General features: G+C 33.3%; 1 protein-coding gene across 2 annotated transcripts; it reads right to left on the bottom strand.

Moving 5' to 3' along the window:
• Positions 1-2,555: 2,555 nt before the first annotated feature.
• LOC126666703 (myb family transcription factor IPN2) lies at positions 2,556-5,119 on the bottom strand. Of its 2 annotated transcripts, none has more exons than XM_050359549.2 (6): positions 4,813-5,119; positions 4,650-4,726; positions 4,527-4,584; positions 4,383-4,449; positions 4,168-4,237; positions 2,556-3,160 (listed from the first exon to the last, which is right to left on the bottom strand). In XM_050359549.2, the coding sequence occupies exons 1-6, from the start codon at positions 4,970-4,972 to the stop codon at positions 2,720-2,722; spliced, it is 873 nt and encodes a 290-aa protein (XP_050215506.1). In that variant the 5' UTR covers positions 4,973-5,119; the 3' UTR covers positions 2,556-2,719. The 2 variants fall into 2 exon arrangements, with proteins under 2 accessions (XP_050215506.1, XP_050215507.1); XM_050359550.2 differs by having other exon boundaries at positions 4,168-4,210; positions 4,813-5,113.
• Between the last annotated feature and the right edge of the window lie 16,107 nt (positions 5,120-21,226).

The following is a 21,226-nucleotide window of genomic DNA, read 5'->3' as shown; positions in this document are numbered from 1 at the left end:
AGAAAAATTACAAAGAAGTACATCTATGGTATAAACAAAAGTAGGAATGACGAGTGAAGTAACAATATCATGTATAGTAATGAGAAGTAAGCTTAACGCTACATGATAGTAAAGAGAAATGATTTGAAAGCTAAGAGCCACCTAAGATTGAGAATTGGAAAGAAGAATATAGATGAGATAAAGTGAAAAGGTAAATAAGAAGTTAAGGACGAGTATAATCTAAAGTTAATACTAAAGTCAACATTTAAGTTCCAAAAGATAGAATACGACGATGTAGACAGTTAGATATTCACTAGAAAGATGAAGGAATATCGAAAGAAGATTAAGGAAAACAGAGTATAAAATGTCAAATATGGAAGTAAGAATCCAAATATAGTATATGATCGCGAGAATCAAGATACTATAGCGGTCATAAGGATAGTTACGCTTGTGATAAGAATAGACAAAAATCTCTATGAAAGTACGAGGACGTATTTGGATAAATGAAATAAGAGGTTAATGAATTTAAAGATCAATGAGATACTAATCAAAGAATTATACGACGTTAAGGATAGTCCGAGAAAAGATCTTGATAAATGGTAGTAATACAAGACACGTCTAAGGTCACGACTATAAATGGAAAGTTATGAGTTAAAGTAAAAGATGAAACTACGACTGACGCGTAATGACGGACGTCAAGAGAGATATAAGAATAAGAATTTTAAAGTCTCAATAAGTTTTATGAAAATTCGGGGACGAATTTTTATAAGGGCGAAGAATGTAATACCCCCAAAATATTTAATTATCTAATTGGACCACGTGTCCAGTTTTGACTCGCCAGGGTGACGATATCAGAAGAATTTCCGAAAAGAATAAGTAAATATAAGTCTAAGTAGGTCGATTTTGAGAGGTCAACAATGACGTATTTAATATTATCTCCTAGCTAGAAAGTTAGAATTGGAAGGAAAGGGAAAAAATGTCAAGTAAGTCCCAAAATAAAGTGTAGGGACTAAAGTGGTAATTTAGCCACAATGGGTCGAAAGTGGAAATTTATAGGTTTTTGACAAGAAAATGTTAATTTAATAATTTATTGATTTAGTTATGGACGAAATCGTACAAATGAAAAGTTTAAAGGATAAATGATAACAAATAAAAAGAACAAGCACCAAAGTGGTATTTTTGCCAAGTTATAAAAGGAAATGAAATATGAATCAGAGAGTTAGAGAAGGATCCAGAGAGTGTGAGAAAATAACGATCGATATCGTCGTTTCGCCGCCGTTCGACGTCCGATTCAAGCGATTTTCGCGGCGATTTCTTCAGAATCTCGTCCTCTATCGATCCTAAGCTTCGTTTCAAGGTAAAATCTTGAGATTTGGTGCTAAATTGATATAATTGGCTGTTTTGGGTTAGGATCGTATTCGGATCGAAATTTGACGTTTTTGAAGTTATTTTAGCGTTTTAATGAAAACGGAGAAACGGGTTTTGAGTAGGAAAGTGTTTATCACGTCGGGATGGTGGCGAAACTCCGGAAATCGACTTCCGGGGGCTGTGCACGTAGTTCACAACCGTGCACCCTGCAAGGTGCATGAACGTGCACTAGTAAGGTGCACGAACGTGCACTTGGTTGCACGATCGTGCACCCACTGAAGGGCACGCCCGTGCACCCCGACTTACCCCCACGCGTATGTGAACCGTATTCGACCCATGTATTCGACATTTTGAATAATTTAACTCGAAAGGACGGATTTCGGACTTTGAGAATCATAAGTCTCGACATTACATCGACGTGTTAGATAATCAATAATAACTGAAAACGTTAAGAACGTTATACGATTCTCGAGTATGAGAAGTCGTATTCGTTAAGTCGTAAATACGATTCTCTAGTTCATTACCAATTATACTGAAAAATACATATAAGAAAATTATACATGTTATCAACTAGAAAATATATATATATATAAAAAAATTTATAATCGATATTACCAAAAATATACTAAAATTATACCAATAATAAACCAAATACTATTTTTAAATTATCTGGTTTATAGTTTTAATATTATGAAATTATACCATAATTATACCGACATTATACAAATCGTACTTTTGTAAATAATTTTCATTTTTTGGTAGTTTTGTAATTAATTTAAAATGAGTCGTATTTTTGTAAATAAAGTACTTTTGTAAATATTTTTAAAATTTTAGGTAATTTTGTCATCGTCCCTTTCTTTTTTGTATAGAAAACGTTGCTTTTGAAAGAAAAAAATTTAAGAACCGGATTTTATTTATATGATGAAAAAATCGGATTTCAACGGTTCAACCGGTTTTTAACTGATTTTTGACATTTTAGAATTTTAAGATATAACCGGACTGTACTGATATCCGGTTTCCGATTAACCCGGTCCGACCGGCCAATATGGTCCCCTTCTTTCAACATTGCTCTACATAGCCCCATTAATTTTTTCACTGTTCAATGAAGATGCATTATTGAAAAAAGTCTGTATATATTTGCTCCTAAAACTGTTTTTTAGTGTAGTGAGAGGAAGTAATATTGACAAGTAAGAAAGAAAACAAAGAAATGGTTAATAAATGCAATTTAATTTGATGATATTGGCATGCATAGAATTATAGTTTATGTAGATGATGATGATGATACATGGAGAAGGTAACGTGAGAATGACAATATATTAGGTTTCCGGGAGAAAAACCCTAGTATGTTAATATTGGAGCTACTAAAGTAGAGTTAGGTTGAGGCAAAGGGTGAACTGGTGTGGTGTGACATAGTTGCAGAATTGATGAGTCTTGGCGATGGTCTTTCAAGCTTTGTCGATGCATCGAAATTCTTATCGGCCTGAAGTGGCGGTTTGTTGTCGTAAATGTCCAGTGAGATTGAATCCAAATGATGATCGGACCACATCATCAACGGGCTCTTTCCGCTGCCCGCACCGTAAGGGCTAGACCGCTTCCTTCCCAAACAAATGCTTTCATTGTTATCCAGCTCCTCACCTCCATAAATGTTGAGGTCTTGAAATGGCGGAAAACCCATTTCTGAATTCCCGACCTCCAATTTGTAGCTTCCAGAGGCCATATTGTTTTCACCCGCAAGCGTTTGATAAGCTTTCTCTAACATGTTTTGCATGTATTTCCCATGTGCTTCGATCCTTAATTGAAGATGCCTTTGAACCTGTAGTTATATATGCACATTCTTTAACATAACAAACTATATTATATGCCAACCTAGCTACTTCTTCATCTCAATAATTAACATTTAAATACAATTCATAATTCATCAATCTAAATATTACTCCACTAATACCAATTAGAGTATAATCTTACATGTTAAACTAGGTTTATTGTTTATTGAACACCTATCTATTAAATATATCACATTCCACTTAAATTTTTGTGAAGAATATTAATTAATGACGGTAAAAATAAATATACAAAGTCAAATTTGTTTTATAAATTAAAATTGTCATTTACACTTTTATAATTGTTTTATCTTTTTTAAAGTAAATATGTTACTTTAATTACTTTTCACCTATTCTAATGATAAACTGAACAAAATACACTAAAACCAAATGTGAATAAAAGTTTATTTTACTTCTCTAACTTGGAACAAAAGATTACTCCCTCCGTCTCATGGTTAAATTTCACACATATTAAAAAAACAAAAAACATATATTTTTTTTCTTATTTTACCCTTATTATTTATAACTTGAAATTATACATATCATTAATTATTTTATAAGAGTGTTTAATTAACAAAATAAAATAAGGAATAAAAAAGAAAGTTTAAACTAAAAAAAGTACAATGAGTGGGACAAAAAAAATGACAATGAGACTTTCTAAATGGAAGGAGGGAATAGAAGATTTCAGTTTCATGGATTTTGATAAAAAAAACACTAATACCTTATAAATTTTGATCATTTTACATTGTTGACTATAAGAATTACTACGTAAATTGTCATTAGCTTATGATGTAAAATGATCCGGAAGTGATAAATTATAATTTTTTTTGTGCATACCACACATTTAGATTATTTTTTGAAATTTGAGATGGGAAATGAACCTACGTTAATGAATAGATTATAGAATTTTGTCCATATAGAACAAAAAGTAAAAATTGTATTCAAATTGATTGAGATAAAGAAGTGTAAATGAAATACTGTTGTGATTAAAGGAACTAACCTCTAATTGTTCATGCAATCTTCTCTGCACCTCCATTTGCATCCTAATTGCATCAACCATGGGTGAGTTACTGTTTCACACATAATATTGGAGAAGCGGAAACAATACCACCAATTGCAAAAATGAAAACTAATAGATGTTTAATTTGTTTATTCAAAGAAAAAAATAAAATCTAGATTAAGTGGTAAAAGAGATGAAGTGTATAGAATATGTACTCATTCATACTACGACCCATGATTGCAGAAGAAGAAGCTGCACTCCTTTGAAGATCTAACGTTGGACCTGGCGGGGAATTGAACGAATGAATAATAAAGACGGAGCGATAAAAGGCGTATAAAAAAGGAATCCCGAGCGATTACCATCCTTAATCGAGGGATCATTAAACTCCTTGTGAGGCTGCTTTCCGAGTCTGAATTTCTGATGAAGAAACGGAAAAATGAGTAAAGTGAAGAGTAAAAGGGAAAGAAAATGAATGGACGAACCTGAAGATGGCTTTTGAGGTGGTAAAGAGTAAGACCCTTGACACCCATAACTCTCATAATGGTCTTTGGAGTGGCCTCTGCCAAAACAAGCAAACACAAGAGATTAGAAGATGGAATTGAAGGAGCTAGCATGTCATCAAACAAAAGGAGGAGTAGCACGTACTGTCCGGGCCGCCCAGTTGCGTAACAGCATCCACGAAGCGTTCGTGGAGTTCGACGGTCCAACGCAGGCGAGGTTTAGGGTCGGTAGTTAAGACAAGACCAGAGTCGGCTATGGGTCTCTCGTGCGAATTCATAGTCGCGCCTTTCTTTGCATGGAACATTCGATTGAAGAACAAATGCGATGCAAATAGGGAAGAATAGGGTTCTTTCTTTTTTAAACAACAAGCCACTGCCTTTTGCTTTTCCTATCTCTCTTTACTACTAATAAAGAGATGAACATTACACTTTTTGTTCTTTTTGTATTCTTAAACCATGTGAAACTAAATTTGTACAACTGAAATCTTGCAATCATTATATATATGAATTACCTTATCACAAATCATTTATATTTGCACTGCTCATCTTCATAATCTCATTTGTTTATTCATACTACAAATCTACCTTTTAGCCTATATTAATTGTGTCCCAACCAATAAACCTACAATATGATTTGATAGTTAGAACGCAATTAAAGAAATATTACAACATAATTAAAGGGGACTTCTAACCCTAAAACGTAGGTGAGTTGGTAGAGCGCTCTCTTAAATTAAATGAGGTCATGGGTTCGAACTATATTCATTTATATACATGCAGCCGTTAAAAATTTGGGGTTAGAGTTTTTTCTCCCGCAAGAGACCTACTGGGTTCGAATGGAGATTAGTCTGAATGTGAAAAGTTGAAAGGTGCCGTTTCTTAGTTGGAATCGGTTTAAGACACCTCATGGAGTTGCAAAAAAAGAAGAGTTCTAATATCTATTATTGCAAATTAAGAGAAAGTTCTATATCATTACTTGTATGATTAAGTACTCATTATGTACTCATATCTATAATCTATTGTTTTCTAACACTAGGACAAAGGAGGTTCTAACGTAGGTCACATCAGTTTCAGGCTAAATGATTTGTTAATATCCATGACCTTTTTGACCGTTTAGAGAGATATATCTCTAAAACAATTAAATTGTCTAGTCTTTTAAGATTATAATCAAAACACATCTTCTAGACGTGGATTACTTTTGCAGATTTTCTCAATTGATTGAATTAGAAAATAAAAACTCCACAATTTTAATTCATTGGACTTTAGAGATTAATTGTTTCAACATGCTAAATTGTCCCTTTAAACTTTTTTTTATTACAATGCTAAAAACGATCGAGGAGCGACATAAATTAGTGAAATTAAAAAATCCTAATAAATGAAAAAAATTGAAACATGAAAAAAAATTTAATAAATGAAAGAAACGCAATAAACAGTACAGTACACTTTTTGTATAGACGTATGTAGTGTTCGAAATGAACAGCACACTTTTTGTTGTGACCAAAAGAAGACTACTTCTTTTTGTAGTCTCATATATTCTTAAACCATGTGAAATTAAATTTGGTACAACTGATATCATGCACTAAAATATATGCAATCATTGTATATATGAATTTACCTTATCACAAATCATTTATATTTGCATAGAATGGGTCGCTCATCATCATAATCTCATTTGTTTATCCGTACTACAAATCTACCTTTTAGCCTATATTGTGTGCGACCCAATAAACTTAAGCTTAATGTCTTAAATAATTCCGACTTTTTTATCCCTATTCAATCCTACCATGACATTTAAAATTTACCAATTTTACCCTATTGTATTTTTATATTTCAATTGTACCTTGAAATATTAAATAGACGTCTTTTTCATTTGAAAAAAAACTCAAAATCGTTCTCCATATAGCATATATTAATTGTATATGTTTAAAATTTATTTAAATTTCGTTAAATTAATTAAGAATTTAAATTAATTTTAATTTTATTATATTTTTTAGTTAGTTTTTAAAAATAAAGAACTTATTTGTACTTTTTTGAATGAAATGAATCTAATTTTATCTTTAGACTTTTTTTTGAATCTCAACTCGAAATATCATTAACGAAAGATCGAAACAGTTTACAAGTGTAAGAACTCAGGAAAGTCTGAAACCAATCCCGATGACCTGACAAGGAACGAGAATCACGCGCTAACGAGTGCGCGGCTTGATTCGCAGATCGCCTTACAAATAAAAAAGACAAACAATTAAACCGTTTCGCTAAAAACACACAATCCCCAACAAGAAAATCATCATTAGATAATTTAGGGTTTCTAATATCAAGAATAGCTTCCATCGCATCCAACTCGATGATGATGTTGTTCCAACCTTTTAACCAGCTAAGGGCCTCCCGGATTCCCATTAATTCTGCCATATGAGGATCAAAGTTACCATCAAGCCCAACCTGCCTAGCACACACCAGATTTCCATTTGAATCTCTAACCACAATGCCAAAACCAGTACGCCCCTCATTATGAAAACAAGCTGCATCCACATTAGCTTTTAAAAAACCCATCTCTGGTCTCCTCTAAATTATTAATCCGTCATGCTTGCTAATACTCCTGTCACCCTCCTCTCTGCTATTCCAACGAGCTAATTGCCAAGCCATCAACTGGTCACGCCGCATTAACAATCTCTGAAGCGCTGCTACCTTTTTTCTCCCAAACCACAGCATTTCTATTCATCCATAACATCCAAAAGATGACAGCAGCTAGTTCACTAATCTCTGAGCTCGAAGAACTCAGCCATTCTCCACAGCAATCCATTATTCTCTGATTACCAATAAGCCCAACATCCAACCTGCTCAACTCCCAGCAACTCACCGCAACAGGGCACTCGAAAAAAATATGATTAACACTTTCATCGAGTCCACTACAAACAGAACATTGAGCATTTATAAACACCTTCTTTCGAGTTAGGGCATCCACTGTTGGAAGATAGCCTGACAACATACGCCACATAAAGTTCTTCACGTGCATGGGAATAAATAAATTCCACAGTTTATTCCAACAAGAAAAATTGCCATTCAACCTGTCCATCGCTATCTCACCACGAATACTTCGATATGCACTCTTAACAGAGAAACGCTGCTTTGAATCCAAAATCCATGCCCAACTATCAACCTCATTTCTCACACTTAAAGGAACCGAATAAATACTCATATGATCCCTCTCATTAAACAAATCCTGAATAATGTCCGTATCCCAAGCCTTGAAGTTTTCAGAAAACAATTGCCAAACCCCACAATTCTCCAATCCCAACCTCATCTCAGATGTAACATAACCCTTATCAGATTTTAGTAGCCAAGGATCATTCCCGATTGTGGTACTCCTTCCATCCCCCTATTCGAACCCTCGCTCCTTTTCTCATCACTTCTTGAGTCGCAAAAATACTTCGCCAAACAAGACTTGGGTTAGCTCCTATCTTTGCATTCAAGAAATCAGTCTTTGGGTAGTATCTAGCTTTGAACACTCTTCTCAAAAGCGAATCACTTTGACTTATTAAACGCCATGTTTGCCGGGCTAACATTGCAACGTTGAAATCATGAATTTTTTTAAAACCAATTCCTCCATACTTCTTTGGCAAACAAAGCTTATCCCAACTTGCCCAACAAATTCCTTTCTTCAATTCACGATTCCTACCCCACCAAAAGGAATTCATCATCCTTTCTAACTCACCACATAGATCAAGCGGAATAAAAAAAACACTTATCACATAATTCGGCATAGCTTGAGCCACCGTTTTCAACAAGATTTCTTTCCCTCCTCTCGAAAGAGCTTTAGAATTCCAACCCTTAATCTTCCTCCACACCTTCTCTCGAATAAAATTAAAGACTTGTCGTTTACATTTCCCTACCATCGAAGGTAACCCCAAGTACTTGCCTTGATCCTCCACCTCAATAACTCCTAGGCTGCCACAAATATCTTTTCTCAAACTAGTATCAGTATTAGGACTAAACATAATACTAGTTTTTTGAAAATTCACCTTCTGCCCCGAGTCTCTTTCGTATCTTTCTAGGACTGATTTTAACACATCAGCCTCCTCTAGTGTCGCCCGAAAAAATAAATAACAGTCATCCGCAAAAAATAAATGACTAACGGCTGGAGCTCCTCTACTAACCGATATGCCATGTAATCGACCCAGCCTCTCTTCCTCCGCTAATAAACACCTTAATCCCTCCGCGCACAATATAAAGATATATGGTGATAGGGGATCGCCTTGTCTGAGACCCCGACGCGGAACAATTGGGTCATCATCATAACTATCTCCCACACTCGTGTATGTGACTGTAGAAATACATTCCATAACCAACGACGTCCATCTTTCACCAAACCCCAGTTGCAACATCATATGACGAACAAAAGACCATTCGATCCGGTCATAAGCCTTGCTCATATCAATCTTTAAAGCAGCCAAACCATAACTTCTCTACTCCGTCTACGCAGGTAGTGCCCAATCTCATAAGCCACCAAAAAATTATCTGTAATAAGCCTGTTTTCGACGAAAGCACTTTGATTTTCAGAAATAATCAAAGGTAGTAAATGCTTCATACGGTTAGCTAATACTTTAGCAATAATGTTATATGCCACGTTACACAACGATATAGGTCTAAAATCAGTCATATACTCTGGATTATCAATTTTTGGAATGAGCACAATTCCCGTTTCATTAATGCCCTTCTCTAGCTGACCTGTTGCAAAGAAAACTCTACACATCTCAACCAAATCAGTACCCACAATATTCCAGTAGCGTTTGTAGAATGCCGGGTTCAGGCCATCGGGCCCTGGCGACTTGTCATTTTGCATACTGAAGACAGCCTTTCAAACCTCCTCAACTGAGATCTGTTCTGCCAAAGCTTCGACCTGCAGGTTATTCGGCCCTCCATGCACCCTAACCTCACCTGGCCTCACTTCTATCCTCTGATCTGAAAAAAGCTTGCTGAAATAACTCCTCAAAATACCCGCAACTTCTCCCGGAGAAGAAGACCACGCCCCAGACTCATTTTTGATCTTCTTTATTCTATTCCTCCTCTTACGATTAGAAGCAACACGATGAAAATATTTAGAGTTATAATCACCCTCCTTTAACCAAAAATATTTTGCTCTTTGCTTCCAAAAACATTCCTCTTTCTCCAACAGCTCATGCAACTCCTCAGATAATCGATTAAATAAAATAATACATGTCGCATCTCTTCTGGACTGAAACTTTAGAACTTGCTTCTTTTTAAAAGCAATGTCCCTAGCACAATTTGGAACCCGACCACCACTCCAAGTGTCCAAAGACAAGCTTGTATCTCTGATTTTTTGCAGCACCGACCCACCAATAGAATTATTCCAGCTTTCCAGAACAGCTACACGACAATCCTCCTTCGAAACCCATACATTCTCAAACCTGAACCGTCTTTTTTGAGACCTACCCTTGTAGCAAGACAACGTTAAGATGATAGGTTTATGATCAGAGCTTGACACCTCATAATTATAAACTTCAGCCTCCGGATACAGCTCAGCCCAACCACTATTACACAGAGCCCTATCTAGCCGCTCCTCCACCCAAGCATCTGTTCCTCGCCCCCTTTCCCAAGTATAAGTACAACCTTTCGCCCCCATATCCACTAAGCCACTCGCCACTATCGCTTCTCGAAAGCCATTCAACATCCAAGAAGGTTGAGGTAAACCTCCTCTTTTCTCCTCACGAAGTAACAAATCGTTAAAATCTCCTAAAACGCACCAAGGAAGACTTTCATGAGTGCTCAACTCTCTTAACAATCTCCATGACTCCCTCCGCATATCCTTTTCCGGAAAACCATAGTAACCTGTCAACCTCCACACAACATCTCCCATACACTTAAGTTTTGTATCGATATAATTAGCACAGCTACTGAAACCTCCACCACAATCTGCCCACGCCATGAAAGAGCAATCCCTCCCTTGAGCCCCACACTATTAAAAACATGCATCCCTTCAAAATTCAAGGCTTCTCTGATTGCATTAATTCTCATAGAAGAAACCATTGTTTCACTTAAGAAAATAATAGATGGCTTCTATTGACTGACCAAGTTTTTAAGGAATCGAATAGCTCGTGGGTTGGCCATCCTACGACAATACCAAGCTAGAACATTCATTGGTCTTGGCGGGCCTAGAAACCAATGCCCATCGGACTATTTATCTTTGGGTCGATAATCATATCTCTTCACTATGAAAACTCGGCCCATTATTTGCAATACCCTTTCTAGCCTCCAGCTCAATTCTCTGCCTTTTTAAATCCATTGCCAACTCACCCTTACTACCTGCTGACTTCCCAATTCCACCCTTCTCAGATTGGTAACTAACCATATTCAAATTCCTACTAATCAAGGGATTAGACTTTCCTTTTCTAGATCCTTTCCTTATCTCCTTAGGATAATTAGAATTTAAAATATTATTTGAATAGGAAAGATTCAGATTTTCTGAAATCTTACCATTCAATTCTGCCACATCAGCATTATCTTCCTCGCCAGAAACCCTAGCTGAGCTCGACGGCTGCAGCCATTTCTCTCCTGTATTAACCATCGTTCTTCTCGGATTAACCCTCAAACTAGCACAATAAGGTAAGAATTCCTTTGGAACCGGATTCTCAAAATATTGTGCGTAAAATTTCTCAGAGTGGCCAATGACACCACAACACAAACAAAACATCGGCAGTCTCTCGTATTGAAAGATTATCCAGCTCCATTTTCCACCTCCTCTTCTCAACTTCATCCTTCTCTGTAATGGAAGTCTAACATCCAAACTAACCCGAATACGAAACGAGTTCATTCCGGACCCTCGTGCTGGACTTAGATCACACTCCACAAACCGCCCCAAGTAGTTTCCAATATTTTCCCCTAACTTCTCCATCCCAAAACCTGCAGGCACATCAAGAATATGGACCCAAAAATCCACATCCCAAAGGGAAATTTTCAGAAGGTAAATCACCCACTTCTAATCTTCTAATGATAACCAGGCAATGCTCATATGTCCAAGGGCCATCATTGACAACTCTACGCATATCGAGTTCATGAAAGAACTTAAACAAGAAAGATTGGGTTCCACCATTTCAATACAAACTTTCATCACGGGTTTCCAAACTTCAGCTAAAATCTGCTTGAGCGTATTGAATTTAATTTGTTTATCCGTCAGTACCCTTCCCACCAAACACCATCTGAAGCCACACTCAACAACACCAACCTCTTCCTCCACAATTTCCAGACCCCCCTCCTCCTCCTGAGCCAGAGTCAGCCTAGAATACATGTCCGATAACCTCTCGCCATTGTTCCCCATCGCCATACCTCTACCAGAAAATCGAAAGAGCCAAGAATACACACAACACAACGCAAAAAGAAATAGAAAAGTTTTGTAGGCAAAAAAGATTATACGTGCATGGGAAAGCCCTATATAAATAGGTTGAGAAACAAACAAATAGTGATTGGCCTCACAATCTCTACACTGAAGCAGGAACACTTGTCAAAATAGACAAACAATCAAATTGTCATAAAGACAATACATGACTTTTCAAAATAGACTTAGTTAATTGAATGATTTTATCCTTTAAGTTAAAAATTGTCAAAAATTGAAATTGAGGTATAATTGAAACGAAAAAATACGAAATAGAGTAAAATTAACCAGTTTTCAACATCAGAATAGGATGGAAAAGGGGTTAAAATGTCGGAATTTTTAAGATATTAAGCTATATACATACAATCTGATTTGATAGTTAGAACTTAAATAAATGTTACAATACAATTAACGGGGACTTCTAATATCTATCATTGCGCTAAGGTGGCATATGCCACACATCAACGCTATATAAACAAAATCGCGTAGTTGAACATAATTGATATGAAATCCTGCGTTTAAGGACAAATTGAATAAAATTAAAAGGTTGAATTTTCATAAAAAATTTGACCTTTTTAGTCATTTGTTCTTTTTTTTTATTTAGGTGTCTTTACGATAAATAAAAAAAAATTAATTTTTTTTTTGTGTAAAAAGTATTTTAAGTTAAACATTTTAATGTATGATTTGTTTTTATTATATTTTTATTTATTATAATATATATTACTTATTAGTGGTTAATTGGTGAACAGGGACTTTTAAAGCTTAAATTTTAATCCTGAATTTAAACATAAAATTATAAAATTCAAACCTTAACTTGAATTTCTTGACCGATTTATCATAATTTCTAATTGACATTTCGATTCCGTTACTAGGGAGAGATTCTTAGATAGACTCAGTCCACCACGTCATCCGTGTACTAAATCTATCATATGATGACACGTCATTAAAATGATGACAATCTTGTAAATTTGTTTATTACTTATTTACACTTTAGTAGTAATATTATAAGATTGCCATCATTTTAATGACGTATCATTATGTGATAAACTTAGTCCACGGATGATGTAGTGGATTGAATTTACTTAAGAAATTTTTATTGCGAGGATTGATAGAATTTTTTTCCAGCCCTATAAATTAATTAGTGGGACCCTAAAAATTCTCATTGAAAGGAATATATTTTAGAGAATATATTCTTTGCGAAAAAGATGCTTGAAATCCAAGCTAACTTGCCCTCAACATTAAGCCACCTTACTTTTCTAGTGGGTTACTATGATCTTCATACATAATGAACTAAAGGTTAAACAATAACTTTGCTCAATTAATTATAAAGTAACATTCGCCAGTTCTTAAGAGGAATCTCCAAAACTAAATCAAATGCCTTCAGTTTTCTCTCTCATTCCCATACATATACATATATTAATAAATGACAGATGTAAATGCAGTTAAAGTTATATAATATGCCTTAACTTCTATTTAAATATATTCATTTTCCACCTGCATACTTTAATTAATTAGTGAAAACACTAATTTTGTTGTTAAATTAAGATTATATTTTTTATAAATTAAAATTTGTACGCCTTTTTGGCGTTAGTCAAGTGACACCAAAAATTGATAAAAGGAATAAATTGTTAGCATAAACAAAAATGAAAAATTATATTGTTTGATTTTTAAATAAGAGGGATGAAAGCGTGAATTATAATATATATGCAGGGTCTCAGAGTAATTCAATCTTACTGGAGTAAATTATTCTAAAATTTTCCATATATTTTATAATTTTTCAGTTAAGTCTTTTCGCTCAATTGACTGACACAAAAATTGGACGGAGGGATTGTATTGTTAGGGAAAACAAAAGTGGAGGAACAAAAGAGGAGAATGAATACTAAGAGTAGACTAGTCAAGTGAGGAGTGGTGCCTGATGATAAGTGTGTCTTTTGCCAGAATGACATAGAAAATATTGATCACTGTCTGTATGAATATTGTTTTGTGAGAAGGATATGTGACAAGCTGCTTTCTATCTGTGGCTGTATTGAAAATATCCACACTTGGAGGAGGATTATCAGCTAGTTCTGTATAAAAGCTTCAGGCAAGAATGCTTATACTGTTTTTAAAAGACTCATTCTTTTTCAACAGTTTACTATGTTTGGACTTCAAGAAAAAGAAAAATTTTGAGAACCAGATGTAGATTAGATCATCAAGAATGTGAAAAGTGTGGTAGTGGCCAAGATCAACTATGTTATAAAACCTCTCCAATTTTCAATGCCATCTACAGATTACAGAGAGTTTTTAGCTAGTGTCCAACAGAGTTCAATTGAGGCTTTTGTATCAAGAGGTTTTGGTTGGTTTTTCCTTTGCCCCTGAGGCTTTTGTAACAGGGGCTCGCTTGTATATGTTAATTTGTATCATAACAATAATATGTATGATTACATATGTTTTATGGTAGTATAATAAATAGAAATTGTTGCGTTTGTTATTAGCTCATGAATAAATAATGTTTAATTAAAAGAGTGTCACACAAACGAACAAGGAAAAAATCAAATCATATTCAATTTCTGAAAAATATTTCACCAAATACTTCTAGCAAAGTCATAATGAATTAATACAGTGTGATTGCAATTCCTCAATATTCAAAAGAGAGCAAATAGTATTGTCACTAAGGATAGTAAAATGTCAGGCCACAAATTCAAGAGTGGGTACCCTAGTATGCAATGGCAACCAAATAAAAAATTTGACATGATGAAGGGTTACTGACTTCCATATTTTTAACAAAGGAGCAAATTCAACTATTACAGCAAACTAGCCAGCAGTTAAAGGATTTATATATGCTCTCTATAGGTCTTATGGTGGGAAAAAAGTCTAAAATATTAAGACTTGTTGTAAGTTTTTAAATTTTTATAATAATAGTTAAATTATATTTTTTCGTTAAATAAGGGTTAATTGCAAATTAATACACGAACTTTACCCTAATTTGCAATTACAACACGAACTTTAAAATTTGGCAATTTAATACACCAACTTTCATTTTTTTGGCAAATTAGTACACCGACCAATCATACAACAACACGTGGCTGTATATGACAATGTCCACGTTAGTATTTTTCCAGTTCGGTGAATTAATTCGCCAAAAAATGAAAATCGGTGTACCAATTTGCCAAGTTTTAAAGTTCGTGTTGTAATTACAAATTGGGATAAAGTTCGTGTATTAATTTGCAATTAACCCTTATAATAATAGTTAAATTGCACTTTTTGTGTGAAAGCAAGTTTTCTACCATTTTTATGGGTTTTAATATATCATTATTTATCTAAAAATAATAATAGCCTAATAGCCTAATTGAAAATAATAAATTTGGCCACCAATTTGATTATTATTGCAATAAAAAATATATAATTTAGCTATTATTTTAAAAATAAAAAAATTAAAATTAAATTTCAACAAATCGTAAGTATTTGAATTTTTTTCAACGTTGTTTTCATAATACTAGTCATAACTTTCCACTATTTTGTTTTGAAGTAAAACTATAATAAGATATCGTGTATATATGTATATACATACATGAAATGAGTTTTTTCTGAAAAAAAAATATACATGGAATGAGTTCATGTAGGTTAATATATATAGTTATTTGAATGGGAATCTTGCTTTGATTGTCAAAGAAGAAAGCATTTATTCAGTTTCAAAAATTGAAAGCATTTATTCCCATTTGAACTTAACATTGTTTTGAAGTTTTGACATACTTTATTGCATATATTGGGAGTCCTTTTGGTGATATTAATTACTTTTACAAAGGATGGGACCAATTTGGTTAGGGTTTGATTAGTTTGAAATGTGAGTGCACGGAAAGGACAATCTTCAGTTCTACAAAAGGATAAGAGGCCAACTCCTTCCATACTTTACAACAACTGAGGTCCCCTCTATTCCAAACATCAAAAGCTTCACACTCATATACCTCTATCTTAATTTTTTCTTTTTACTATCGAACGCAAATTCTTTAAAATGTTATCGTAAATCTACATCATTTAAGTTTTTTTTTAATCAATAAAAGATTTATGAAAAGCCACAAGTTGTGGCCCAAAAACCGTTACTCGAAGAGCTTACGCCAATTAAAACTACGACACTGAGTAAGGAAAAACAAGGTAAGAAAATAGAATTATATCCGTGTTTCTAAATAAATCTGAACTCAAATAAACAAACGGTGGCTGTTTACATTTATAGAAGAAAACTACTGTAACATCCTGTATTTTTAAGGGATTAAATATTTCCACGTGTCTAATATTTTATTAGACGGGAGTATATAAATTAAATTTGAAGATAAATTTAATTTACAAGTGTCCTCAAAAGTATATTGTGTCAATATGATTTCAAATTTAAATTTGGATATTTATATAGTTAATGGGAATGATATAAAGTTATGAATTGGGTGCAGAATAATTCATAAGTCCCGTGCGAATATTTTTGATATCAATATTCGCGAAATATTTTAAAAAGGTTGTCGTGAAAATTTGATAAAATTTGGAAGTAGAAATTTCATCATGCGCTATCAATATAGACCTGATAAATCGTAAATAGTTTATTAAAAATAAAATATAAGTCGGAGCGAATAAAAATTATATTTTTATTTGTTTTATATTTTATAAGATTTTTGGGTACATTTTTGCAGCTCCTTGATATAGACATCTGTTTTATAAAAATATAATTTCATCAAGCGCTATCAACATCTATCGACATTTGTTTTATATTTTATTATATTTTATTATATAAGTCGGAGCGAATAAAAATTATATTTTTATTTGTTTTTGCAGCTCTTTGTTCTTGCAACAAAGGAAAAGCTCCTGGGCCATACGGCTTTAACTTTTTCTTCTATAAAAGGGCGTGGCAGTTCATTAAAGGAGATATTTTGGAGTTGTTTAATTCTTTTTTTCGCCGCAACGTTCTCCCAAACGGGATTAATTTAGCATTCATGGTTTTAATCACAAAGGTTTCTGGATCTACTAGTATGACTGACGTTTGACCTATCAGTTTGATAAATGGTGTTTATAAACTGCTATCCAAATGTCTTTCAATCAGACTAACCCCTTTGCTGCCCTCTGTGATTTCGGATCATCAGTATGCTTTTATTAAGGGAAGAAATATTATAGATTGTTCCATGATTGCTACTGAACTCGTTCATTTGGCAAATAGAAGGAAAGATAGCTTGCTTCTTCTTAAGCTTGATTTTCATTAAGCTTTTGACAGTGTGAATTGGAATTACTTGTTGCGTGTTCTTCATTCTATCTCTTTTCCAAGTAAGTGGGTCGACTGGATGCATACTTGTTTATCTATTGCTTTTTCATCAGTTTTAATTAAATGGAAGCCCTTCCGATCCTTTTATGCTTAAAAGGAGAGTTCGTCAAGGTGATCTGATATCCCTTTATTTGTTTGTACTCGCAGCTGAAGGGTTGAAAAGTATTCTGAAAAAAGCGACAGAATTAGGTCATATTAATGGCTTCTCGTACTCGGCTTCCCTTGATCCGATTTCAGTTTTGCAATTTGCAGACGATACCATATTATTTCTTCCTTTTGATTTGAATCAGCTTCGAACTCTTACTCGCATTCTCCGCTGTTTCGAATCGATTTCAGGACTGAAAATAAACTTCCACAAAAGCTTCATTCTTGGTATTCATGTTTCGGATTCAGATTTAGATTTGGCAGCAGGTATAGTAGGATGTTGCACTGAATCATTTCCGATTAAATATTTGGGTTTGCCTTTTAGCTGTGAGGAGCGTGCCGACTTCCTATTGGGATATTGTGATTCAAAGATTTAAATCCAAATTATCTCTTTGGAAAGGATCATTGCTTTCTCCTGCACAAAGGTTAGTTCTTGTTAAATTGCTTCTTTTCAGTTTGCCAATTTATTTCGTGTCTATTCTTGCATTGCCGGTTGCGGTTCAAAATGAATTAGAATCTTATATGAAGAAATTCCTCTGGAAAGGAGATATTACTTCTCGTCCTGTTAACAAAGTCTCGTGGGAGGTTATTTGGAGAGATTATAATAATGGGGGTTTGGGGGTTTCCAATTTGAAGATTAGAAATCAGTGTTTATTATTTAAATGGCTTTGGAAGTTACGTTCAGCTGAAAGAAACTCTTTGTGGTTTGGTGTTGTCTCTTCATGCTCTAATATGTCAACTTGGAATGCATTGTTACAAGGTGAATCCAATTAGTTATCATTCATTTGGAAAGGAATTCGTCGTACTTGTTGTCTTGACTCGTTAATCTGGAATAAGTTTCAGTCAAATATAGGTTTCATATACGGAAACGGTAGCTCTATTTCAATATGGCATGACGACTGGACAAGTAACAGAACAGCAGCGGTTCTTTTCCCCCGTTTGTTCTCTCTTTCTAATTTGAAACAAGGATGTCTTGTTGCTGTTATCTCATCGAACTGGAGTTGGCGTAGAAGGCTGTGAATAAACGAATAGCAGCATTTTAGGAGCTGCAATTTATGCTTACTGGTTTCGTGCAGCAGAATTCTTTTTTAACAGCAAGTCACAATTTGGAGCTTGATGAAGATAAGCTTACTTGGGGACCTTGCAGTAAAGGGTATTCCTCAAGCAGTATGGCGAAAGTGTTGTGTTCAGTTGCTCCTCCAATAAGTTTGACGTCGGCTGAATGTTTCAAGCATGTTTGGAAGTCCGAAGCTCCGCCGAGAATTAAATTCTTCTTATGGACAACAATTCATAAAAGAATTCCATCTCTTTCGTTTCTTGCATATAGAAGAATCATTTTAAATGACAATTTGGGATGTGGTATTTGTGGGGATATTGAAACCCAAGATCACATTTTGCTTCATTGCTCATTCGCAAGAAAAGTTTGGTATGATTTGTTTCAGAAATTGGGCTTAGCTTGGGTTTTGCTAATCATTGGAAGACTTTTTCATCCAATGGATTGGTTTCATGCCGAATAGAGGAGGTTCTTCTCTCTGGACTACAACTTTTATCATCTTCATTTGGGAAATATGGAAGTGTCGGAATAAGAGAATTTTTCAGCAAAAGAATTCTTTCTCAGAGGATGTAATTTTCAGATGTTTACATAGCATAGTTTTCTTCTATAAATGTAAACAACCTTCATTCGTTTATTCGGGTTCAGATATGTATAGGAATCCGGATAGCGTTTTATTGCTTTAGGCTGTTTTCTCTTTGAGTTGTGGTTGTTTGGCCACTCCTTGTGGCCCTTAATAAAGCTTCTATTCATCAAAAAAAATATAATACATAGATCAGTTAAATTTATATCTATAAAAAAAAAATCAAAGATCATTTAAATTTATAAACTGATGAAGAGGAGCTACCTATTTCCCATTAAAAGAGGATGGGTAAATATAATTATTTTTAATCTCTTAAAAATTACAATACAATTTTTTTTCCGAACATAAATTTACATACGGAAATTCTTTATGTATTGCAATTCTTTTAATCTTTATTAATTTCAAAACAAAAAAAACATAGTATAAGTTTTTTTTCTAACAAATATTTTAATTAAATATTGAATATATAATTTAAAATCGTGGACCAATATAGATAAATATAAATCATAAGAAATTACTAACTATACCTCTTATTATTATTTCAAAATAATAATCATACTATTTGAAAATGATAATAAGATAAGGTAATAATATGTATGCTTGAATTTTAATATATATAAAACAAATATTTTTTAATAAAAAATAATGAAGAATAGAATTTTAGTGAAATGAGTTTATATTTAAATATATTTGAAATAAAATAGTGTAGAATTAACTTTAAAAAATTAAAATATATTTTCTATATAAATAAAATCCTTACACAACGATTATTAAAAATCCTAATATCTTAAAAAATTCCGACCTTTTATCTCCTTTTCAATCATATCCCGATGTTGAAAAATCACCAATTTTACCCTATTTCGCATTTTTGTGTTTCAATTGCATCCTAAAATATTATATTGACGTCTTTTTCATTTGAAAAAAATTCAAAAACGTTCTACATGTCTAGCATATATTAATTGTATATGCTTAAAATTTATTTAGATTTAGTAAAATTAGTTAAGAATTTAAAATAGTTTTAATTTGATTATGATTTTTCGTTAGTTTTTAAAAATAAAGGATTTATCTGTATTTTTTGAATGAAAATGAATCTAATTTATCTTTAAGTTTAGTTAACTGAATGATTTCATCCTCCAAGTAAAAAATTGTCAAAAATTAAAAAATCAGGATACAATTGAAACGAAAAAAAATGCTAGAAGGGTAAAATTGACAAGTTTTTAACGTTAGAATAGGATTGAAAAGCGGTTAAAAGGTTGGATTTTTTTAAGGAATAGTCCTTTAAAAATATACAATTTCGATTAATAATTGTTTAGCTATTCATAGAAAAAAATATATTCTATAGATTGACTAGTTTATACCCTTGGTTAAAATAATTAAATACATATTTTCAAAAAACATATTTAATGATAAAAATTATTGTACATGTGTGAGGCTTAATATTTAGCGGTAATTTCCCAGAATACAGTTTTCGGTATTTCAATTACAACTTTACATAGCAAGTTTTGACTTTTATTTTATGACTTTTTTCTCTAATGTTATTTACCTATTTTGGTTTTTTATTTACCAAAATAACCGTCCTTAACGTTTCCGTTTATTTATTTTCTTTTTGCCGTTATTCTCCGACGTTTTCTCTTTGTTTTTCGATCATCGATTACTTGTTCTTCGTTTGTTTTTTTTTTCGTTTCTTTCATTCTTTTTCTATATGAAGAAACACACACGATCTTCGATCAACAGAATGCAGTTTGTTATTGATGCTGAAGTTATTGAAGGAAGCAATTCTGAACTTTTTGAGAATGAGAATGTCGTTCTTGAAGTTAAAATAATCAAAAATTGCGACATGGAACACAATGCTAATGATGAATCTAAGGTCTGTTTTCTGTTGTTAAACTTTTTGTCTTAATGATATCTCATTATTTCGCTTGTTTTGTAGAGTTCTGTCAAGAAAAAATCAAAGCGAAGATCTAACAAATAAGATGATGCAGTTGTGGTATTTTAGTTTTCAATTTTTTTTCTACATTTTGTTTACGATTTTTTTGAATTTTTTTGATAATTGTTTGTTTTCTAGAGTCCTGCTAAGAAGAAATTGAACTAACTTCAAATAGACAAGATGATTCTGATTTTG

The sequence above is a fragment of the Mercurialis annua genome, linkage group LG2 (genome assembly GCF_937616625.2).
Source record: "Mercurialis annua linkage group LG2, ddMerAnnu1.2, whole genome shotgun sequence".
Taxonomy (NCBI): domain Eukaryota; kingdom Viridiplantae; phylum Streptophyta; class Magnoliopsida; order Malpighiales; family Euphorbiaceae; genus Mercurialis; species Mercurialis annua.
Note: the sequence above shows the minus strand (reverse complement) of the source record. Positions and strands in the feature narration are given on the sequence as shown.

Coding starts and splice junctions, on each gene's coding strand:
- LOC126666703 (XM_050359549.2), bottom strand. CDS start 4,972: ATGTTCCATGCAAAGAAAGGCGCGACTATGAATTCGCACGAGAGACCC. Junction 4,585..4,649: donor ACCTCAAAAGCCATCTTCAG/GTTCGTCCATTC, acceptor TTTCTTCATCAG/AAATTCAGACTCGGAAAGCA. Junction 4,450..4,526: donor TGATCCCTCGATTAAGGATG/GTAATCGCTCGG, acceptor ATTCCCCGCCAG/GTCCAACGTTAGATCTTCAA.